This window comes from Centruroides sculpturatus, unplaced genomic scaffold (genome assembly GCF_000671375.1).
Source record: "Centruroides sculpturatus isolate CEXI.00-Female unplaced genomic scaffold, Cexi_2.0 scaffold12, whole genome shotgun sequence".
Classification (NCBI taxonomy): Eukaryota; Metazoa; Arthropoda; class Arachnida; order Scorpiones; family Buthidae; genus Centruroides; species Centruroides sculpturatus.
The window spans coordinates 1,653,720-1,663,204 of NW_019384438.1; the positions used below are offsets into that span (position 1 = coordinate 1,653,720).

A 9,485-nucleotide genomic window follows, 5' to 3' on the forward strand; every position below is an offset into this window, starting at 1 on the left:
GTCAGACCCTCAGATGTGCGAGGATTCTCCAACGATAGACGTGTACGTGTGCTGATCTTTGTAATTATAAATTGTGAATACATGTGACTAATATTATTTTCTTTTTTATTTTGTGCATGTTACAAGTTATAAATAAATATAAACAAACAACACTAACTCGATAACATTAAATCTAAATACCAAAACGATTAATTTACTGCGTTTTTGTTATTTATTACTCCTGTTTTTAGGTATTCGGTATTCGGCCGAATAGTGATTAGATATTCGGTATTCGGCCGAATAGTGAAAAATAGGCCGAATAGGCCGAATACCGAATAGTAACCGAATATTCGTTACATCACTAGTTTACAGTATTACCATCCGGTGTACCCTATATACATGTACCCAAATGTACCCAAATACATGTACCCAAATGTATTCTTTTATGAGGAAACACTGTTGTTGCAACCACCATATTATGTCCTGAAGCTAGGTCCGCTACTCATTTACCCTTGTCATTACTATTTTCATGAATGCTATTTCTTCCGATGACTCCTTGATACACTTCTTCTCTTCCTACCTTAGCATTACAATCCCCCAGTATTTTAGTTTAACATCATGTTTTGGTATTATCCCTAGAACTTTATAAAATTCATCCTTTACGTCTTCCCTCTTCTCCTCCGTCGGTGCATGCACACTAATCATCGTGATGTTAAAAAATCTTCCCTTTACACGTATGGTGGTTATCCTTTCATTAATCCATTGATAATTTAGAATAGAATATTGCAGCTCCTTTTTAATCATAAATCCAGTTCCCAGTTGGCCATTTACACAGCCACTATGAATTATTAAGTATTTATCTCCCTCTAATATACCACTGTCTTTCCAACGTATTTCTTGAATAGCAGCAATTGCTATATCTTTCTACTTTTCTCTTAAGACCTTAAAATTGGCCAGTCCTAAATAATTTTCTAACATTCCAAGTACCTATTACTAAGACATTTTTTATCGTTCTTTTCCTGTTATTTTTCTTTTTACTTCTGTTTCTTCTATTTATAAAAATCATTTCGCTGTCTATCTCACTGTCTTTTCCGTTCCTTAAGTCATCCATTTTACAGCCGTTTGGTGAATTTCCTGTTTGTGTCGTTACAAGATGTTTTTACAAGGTAGGGGTGTAAACCCGACGCTGAACCCCCATTTCGGAGGGCCAAATTAATATTCTAGAATCGTAAATATCGCAATTCTATTACTTCGATAATTCGGACAATTTAGAAAGCAGTTCGAAACCATTCGAATGTTCAAATTCGAAATTTTTCTTATAATACAAGTAAATACAGTATATATCAAATTCATTTTCTGAATATAATTGTTTGTATTAAAAAAATAATAATAAGTTCGTTAGACTTAAATGTTAATTATAATTTTAAACGTTTTATTTGTAGTATTTCATTTCTACTTCATTACGAGTTAAAATCAAAAACGCAATTGATTTTTTTTTTAGTTTCAGTTGAGGATGTTTCACATCTACAACTGAAATCAAAACAATGGATTATTGTGTCCGCGTGAAAATTGTTTTTGGAAAATTTAGTTACAACTGGATTTTAAACCGATATCAAACACTCAACTTATCTTCCAGCTAATTTGCTTAGCAACTAACTAACCGCGCTTGGTGTTAATAAATAAAAAGTAACGTCTTAACTTAATCACTGAACGGGAAAATACTAATTACTCATCACAATACATCAAAAATTAATTTATTGACATAAACAGTAAATATATAATAATTACATAATTAGGAGCTTTCTGGTACTTTAAAAACAAGTCTTAGGGATTCTCGCGAATTCCCTAATACTACACGGACGGCCGGGTGGCCGAGGGATTAAGGTGGCAGCCTATCGCTCTGGGGGACCGAGGATCGAATCCGGACGGGTCGAAAAATTCCCAGGAATTTTTCAGGAGGGTCCGTCTGGATATGTCGGGTCCCGTCCCTCACCACCCAGATGCCGTATTGTGGGCCTGGCGGAACCCATAATGGGCTTGCTAAAAGAGTCCCGCTTAGTGCCCACAGGGCAGAAAGTTAAAAAAAAAGAACTACATTTACACGAGGAAAGTTAACTCCGATTAAGACTTTGAATCCGATTAACTTTTTTCATTTGAACAGAACGGAGTTAACTGATCCCGATCAATATTCTAACAACTGGGTAAATTCTGTGGTAAATTTGAAAATGCAAGAAAAGTTAACGAAATTATTATTATTATTATGACGAAAGAAATAGTGAAAGTAAATTTCTTTATTGATATTTTTCTAAGAAAAAACTATATTTTCAATACTTTTGGTTTCATTTGTGATATGATATCAGATCTTGTTAGATAATATAAAGTAAACTAAAATACAATAAAGTATTTTAAGATGTATTTTGGTTTCAGTCCAACTGATGATATGAAAGAGAATTTCGTTAACAATTTAAAAGTGATTTATAATAATGATATAGGTCCTAGATGTTAATCGTTTTGATGATAAATTAGATTAATTTTTTATTTTCAAAGAAAGAAAACGGCAAAACAGTACTGCAAATAATGTTTAATGTAAGATCTGAAGTCTATTGTTCCGAATATACTGTCAAATTATTGGATTGAATGGATGGCTTAAGTCAACGCAACACATCGATGATCTGCCAAAGGGGATGTCCCCAGACTTTTTCTGGGAAACTGCCTTTTGGGTGTTAAACAAGTGAAGAAACCTGGAAACCTCTTCATGGGCTGCCCGGTGGTGAGGCGCGAAATCCGTAACTAACTACACTTTCAGTGGTTTTATCCACTCGACTATTGATGGGCTCGTCTCCAGATTGGGTGCCTACACCCAGTGGTGATATTCAGCGGGTTCGCACAGGTTCGGCCGGACCCGTTGTTAACATTTTCAAAGTTTTCCGAACCCGTTGTTAAACACACGTAACATTTCTCGGTGATTCTGTTTCTTTTAAAAAATATATTAAAATATACGTATTATACTCTATAACACTACTAAACTAGAGCCTTATACCCTGTTCGCCTAGTGCAACCTCCATCGACCGTTTCAATCTCGACTAAAACGAACGACTCGAGAGAGTTCTCGAAACTAGATCCAGTCATAACAGAGATCCCACAATCCCACCGCGCGAGAAAATACAAGATGTCTGCAGAACACGTGTCGGGCTATCAACAGCGAAATAAGAAAGATTGTATTTCGAGAGACGATGACATCTGTCTATTATTATAATAATACCTAACGATAAAATAAATGATTTAGAAAAGTTTTTCTTGTTTAACTGCTTTCCCTACGACTTTTTCTGATTAAAAAAAGCCAATTTTTATGTTTATAAAATATTTTGAATGAAAAATATTAAAATATGTACAAAATAAACCATTTTGAACACTCTTTTTTATTATTTATAAAAAAAATATAGTTCTGGCATAAACAATGTTAAATTTTAACTGACTTAATTTTGCGAACGCATCTTTTTTATTTATATGGATATCTTAAGGTCAGTTTTTGCGCTAATGTTGCTAATGCACCATTTGAGCGGAAAAAAAAATTGTTAAAGAAAAATTTTCTGTTAGCGAACCCTTTGTTAAATATTTCGAATATCACCACTGCGGCTACACCTGCACAACAGCCATATTTCTGGTATGCGAATCCAAGCTTCGGGATACAACCTTTCTTCCCAAAGGGACAAATTTAAGCACACAGTCTGCCTTTTTGGGGCTAGGACAGTATTTAGACATTTATTATTAGGGCTGTGGAGGCTATTTTTCCGACTAATACCTATGACTGATACTGATAGAGCATATAAAGTGCCAGTCAAGAAGGCTGACTCTCTTCACTCATTTTCTTTATCCTTTATAACCATTCTTTATACTTCTGTGTTTCTCTTAATTCCGAAAAAATAAAAAATAAAAAAATATATTATTATGGCTTTTTATAGTGTGATATATATAATCTGATGATGGCCACAAATGCAGTCAAAAACGTTAGTTGGTTATTAAAGAGATCCGTTAGCGGATAAGTCGATAGGATTTTTAATTTCATTTTTGGAAAAGTAATTTATGGAATGTTTCCTGTGTTAAACAGATAGAGAGTGATTCATACAAACGTAAAGTTAAAATACGTACGTCAGTGATAAGGCTTATTAACTGTCACAGAAGATTTTCAAGGTCAAGAGAGACAATTGGTGGAATCAGCCGTCAATGCTGATCCACATTTCGCCAACTTTTTATCTACCGTATATATGAGCCTATAAAAGTGAATGCAAACGGACGACAAAATCACGTACTGTATATAAACGCTTCATAAAAAATATTTGCCAGTAAGTTTTTAAATTTTCTTATTATTATAGTTATTAATACAGAGATTAATTGAATCGATGAGAACGGTAAAAGCCCACAAATCCTCATTTTAAGACAGTATATGGCTTAGTTTGGTGGGATACGGCAACGCAACACGTAGAAGATCTACTCTTGGAAAAACTTTCTATGGGAAACTGGACCCCATTTAGATGTTGCAAGGTAAAGAAAATTCCGCGTAGCCGGCCCCGTTGGTGAGGCGCATTCGACGGTTCTATCCATTTGGCCATTGATTAATATTGAAAAAATAGCTTTAGTTTTCGGGTATCGTCAATGCCATTAATTTAAATTTTTTTTGTCAAATTTAAAACCTTATGCTAATCCAAATGAATGTTCGTATATGCTTATGATTAAAAGTTTGGAAAAAATTTAAAATAAAGCCACTGGACTTGTATTGTCTTTTACTTTAAACAACTTTAATTCGGTTTTCATCTGGTCTAGTGGCTTTCTTTTTTTAATTAATATTTCCATAGTGACTACGTGACGTTCTATTATCGAATTGGAAGTAATCTTATTTAGAACGTATCGCTAATCCATATCCATACTACTATATAAAGAGACAACGTATTTTCCGTTTGTTCAACCAACCGCGAAAACTACTGAACCAATCGTTACCAAATTTTAACTGTTGCATCTTTATGATCCCCAGAATGTTTACCACTAATCAAACCTGCAGATTATTCATTAAGTAAATAAAACTGCAACGGATTTCTGTCTATCTATTTGTCTCTCTTTACTAGATGGCGACATATGAATTAGTACTTCCTGATAATAATGTATTGTTGAAGTTTACTATTATATTTGAAGAACTGACATTAAATTATAATTAGTTAATTAGCAAAATCTTCGAGGCATTAAAAAAGTGACGTCATCATGCTAGATTGGCAGTACGTCACTGTACGTGTATATATGACGGGTTTTCGAATCGTTACGTATTGTGTTCGTGATTCGTTAGGCCTAACTGTATTTGCGTGCGTTTTATTTTTTTGTGTGAGCGAAGATTATGCCAACTCTAAAACGACAAATTCTTGGCGCAAAACACTCTGAAGTGCTTTCATTTATGACACTCTAGACAATTCATCATTCGCTAATATTGGGTCTATAGATAAAGTATGTGGGTATTGCAGTGGTGGAAGAATGAATCATAGGGGATTTGCTGCCCTTCTGGCAAAGTTAAACAGGATGTTGTACTTGCTCCCGAACTTTCTCTGTCACTATTAAATGGGACTCATCTTGACACTAAACATTTTTTAAAGCATAATAGGGCCTTCCAAATGACAAGTTTTGGTGCCACTGAAATACTTGAAAGAAATTTCATGCCAACATTCAAAATTGAAGAACAGATATATCATCTAATAGAGTACCATTAATCCCGACAAACTACCCATTCGAATATAAATGACTACAATTTCCAGTCGGTCTATGCTTTGCAATGACTATTAACAAGTCTCATGGCCAAAGCCCAAGAGCTGTGGGACTTGATCTGGGATGCAGTTGCTTTTCACATGGCCAACTCTATGTTGCGTGCTCACGTATTAGTAGCTGCAAATCATCTGTTCATTTGTGGTTCTGATGATAAAACACGAAATGTTGTATATCGAGAGGTTATTCAATAAGTTTATCTAGAAAATATTCCACACCTTTAATATGAATATAATGAATCTGTAACACAATTCTCTGAAGATATACTCTTCAGGTAAGTAAATACAATTTCACCAAATAAATACCTCCCGTCAACACGGGTACAGTACATACAATCCCTCTTTGTTTTATCAAGGGGGAAAAAAACTCGCTAATTTGTCGAAAAAATAATGCCTATGGGAAAATGTAAGAGTAAAATTGGTCAGATAAATTCTAGATTTAAAAGAATAAGAATGACCGAAACCTCGGAAGACCGTAAAGTGCGACTTGAGCAACATCGAGTAAGAATGGCTTTGATAAGGGCTGCAGAAACAGCTTCATTACGTCAAGCCCACCAGTTTCGTTTCCGGAACACTGGCGGCGGTTTAAAATGTGTTGCAAAGACGACGATCGTCTATTTCCGAACGCCGTCTAAACGAACTTCGGAAAAAAGTTGACTTTTACTTTCTTCGCCGTTACTCTCCTTTTTTATAAGTTGTCGGGGCCGATAGGGTTATTCGTTTGTGACGTTAGAAAAAACTCCGATAAGGTTGCCTGCTATATTCCGAAAGCTTCCGGAATGTAAAATCTTAAGGCCGTCGACAACCATTGTTCGGGAATTAATGATAATCCTTCTCCATTTCGATGTTTAATTTAGTCGCCGATACGGTTTAAAATACGAACGAATACAAATTTAGGAAATTTATACCGAATTTGAAATTCGTCTTCGGAATAGATTTTTAAGGAATTATTCTGTTTATTTTAGTGTTATGTGACGTCATTTTTAATGGAATTAGTAAGCTCGGAATGCTAGCTTGTTCGCTATTGAGCATTGCACTAATTCAATATGGCTGATCCCATGAAAACATGACTTTCTTGTACAAAGAAATGAAAATGGAATTATTTTTCAAAAACGAAACGGCAGAAAATTTTTTTTATTAATAAATTTCAATTACAGTTGACCGTCCCATAACACTGTTGATAATTCCGTTTTATATGAATTGCATGTTGTACGAGTCACTTAGATTTTACAAATAGGTGATCCGTTCACAGCCCGGCACAGCATTAGGTTCTGTCATATGACGGAAGAATATGACTTCTGTCATATGACATAGAACCTAAAAGACACAGCAACACAGCCAATTGTAAAGAAATAATTTTTGTCGAATTTTTACTGACTTGTATCTTTACTTTCCAAATATGACTCATTTATAGTTATATTTTTTATGAATATATTTTTAGAAGTTATATCAAAGTGTAGATTTCTCACTTAACATTTGGTAAACAATAGTAAAATGGCAATTTTATTCCCAAATAACTATTAAGTATTTTTAATAAAATTGTAACTCATTTTCCTGATAAAAGGATTTTCATATATTTATTATGCTGTAAAAATAAGATAATTATAATTAACATTAAAATATTCTTTTAATAAACTTTGTTTCTAATTTAACAATAAACTTAAAATATGTTAAATATATAATATACGAAATAGATTTACTTTATTTTACAGTTAAATAAATAATGAATTCTGCATCACAGAAAAAACTGAATCCAAGATGTACAATTACAAAACTAAACTATACAAAGAAAATGGAAGAAACAACAAGCAAAACTCTAACTTGTGATTTAAATCATTTAAAGAAACTTAATTTCTACTTAAATGAAAAAAATAGAAAAAGAATAGAAAATTTACAGCAATTGATTTCTACATCATCATCTGAAGATATAAAAAATGTTTTAAATCGTCAATATGAACTATTAATGAAGAAGCAGAGAAAATATTTCATTTCCTCTACTAATATGCGATATAAAGAAACACCCTCAGATCTGAAAAAATTTGCTATGAATAACCTTGCATTTGGGGACGAATGTTGGATATCCACATACAAAAATGAAATAATTGATTCTTTAAATAAGCATCAAATCATAATTATTAAAGGCGAGTCTGGTTATGGGAAAAGTACCAGAATACCATTATACGTTCAAGAGATAAATGAATTTTGCCAAGGAAAAAAAATTGCTAGTTGTCAACCTAATTATATCAATATATTAAGTTTATCATCCTATATGTCAACTTACTACAAAAATAAACTTAACTTGAAAATTGGATATGTCTTTGGAAAGGAGAATACTGTAAATAACGAAACAAACATAGTATTTACAAACTGTCAGAGTCTGTTACAAGAATGTATTCGTACTCCATATCTGTCAAAATATTTTTGTATAATAATTGATGAATATTTTCTTCAGAGTGCAGAGGCTGACTTGCTACTTTTGCATATGAAAGAAATACTTCAACAAAGATCAGATTTCAAACTGATTCTTATTAATCCTGCATTTGATATTACTGATTGTAAAAGCTATTTTAAAGATAACCAAGATGTAATTACAATGATTTCGCTACCATCCTTAACATTTCCAGTGAAAACAGTTTATAACACTATTAGCAGCGATAAAACTAAATGTGTAGAAAAATGTGCACAATTAATAAAGTTTATTAACAATAATAAACTGGATGGAAACATACTGATTTTTCTCCCTAGTACAAAAGAAATGGAAAGCTGCTGTGAAATGGTAAAAAATGTATTAAAAGATAGAGTTGAATATCATACTTTACATAACATGATGAATCAAGAAGAAATATTTAATTTGTATACATTTTCAAATATTAGAAGGAAAGTTATTTTTGCAAACCAATGTGCTGAATCCTTATGGTTACCTAATATTTCTTATGTTATAGATTCCGGTAAGTTAAAAGAAAGTAAATATCAATCAGAAAAAGAATCATATATTAGTAAATTCAACTCAGAGAGAAGAAAGAACCTTGCTGGGTGGTCATTAAAAAACTGTTGTTATAGAATTTACACTTCTGATACTTTGGAAGAAATGCTGGAAATGCCAATACCAGATATTTTAAAAATAGAACCAAGCCAATTACTTTTAACCTTATATCGTTACAAAATACCAAATCCTATTGATGCAACATTCATATCTTTGCCAGGTAACGAACATATTAAAGCAGGATTAAATAAATTAATAAAAAGTAAAGTAATTAAATCAAATTCTTTGACTACTCTCGGAGAAGATATGATTAATTATATGCCCATGCAAACTTCTCATGCAAAATTAATTGCATTAGGTAGAGAAAGGGGAATTGAATTTGAAGCTGTAATGATTCATACAATATCGTCACTTAAAAATCCAATTTTTATGACTATTGGAGAATCAAAAGATATTGGTAAATTAAAATTTTTTCATCGTTATGGTGATTATTTTGCAGTTTTCGATGTTTATTTTAATTGGATAAAACAAGTTAATAAAGAAAGATGGTGTGAAGAAAATGGAATTAATCACACTGCAGTAACTTATTTGCATGGAAAAATAGATGATACATGTAAAGTTTTTGGAATAAAACCTAAAGAGATTTTGTCAAATCTTGATGTAGTCTACGAATTAATATGCGAATGTTTCATTGATAACTTTTGCACTTACTCGGGTCATTC

The 9,485-nt window shown here is 32.6% G+C and overlaps 1 protein-coding gene across 1 annotated transcript in view; it reads left to right on the forward strand.

The window, feature by feature from the left end:
- The first annotated feature begins 7,557 nt into the window (after nucleotides 1–7,557).
- The window catches only part of LOC111620062 (ATP-dependent RNA helicase DHX29-like), a 6,164-nt gene continuing 4,236 nt past the window's right edge, over nucleotides 7,558–9,485 (forward strand). The window contains exon 1 of the mRNA XM_023361906.1: nucleotides 7,558–9,478. Coding sequence (XP_023217674.1) covers nucleotides 7,573–9,478 — 1,906 coding nt within the window. The 5' untranslated portion in view covers nucleotides 7,558–7,572. The remainder of the gene's footprint in view (nucleotides 9,479–9,485) is intronic.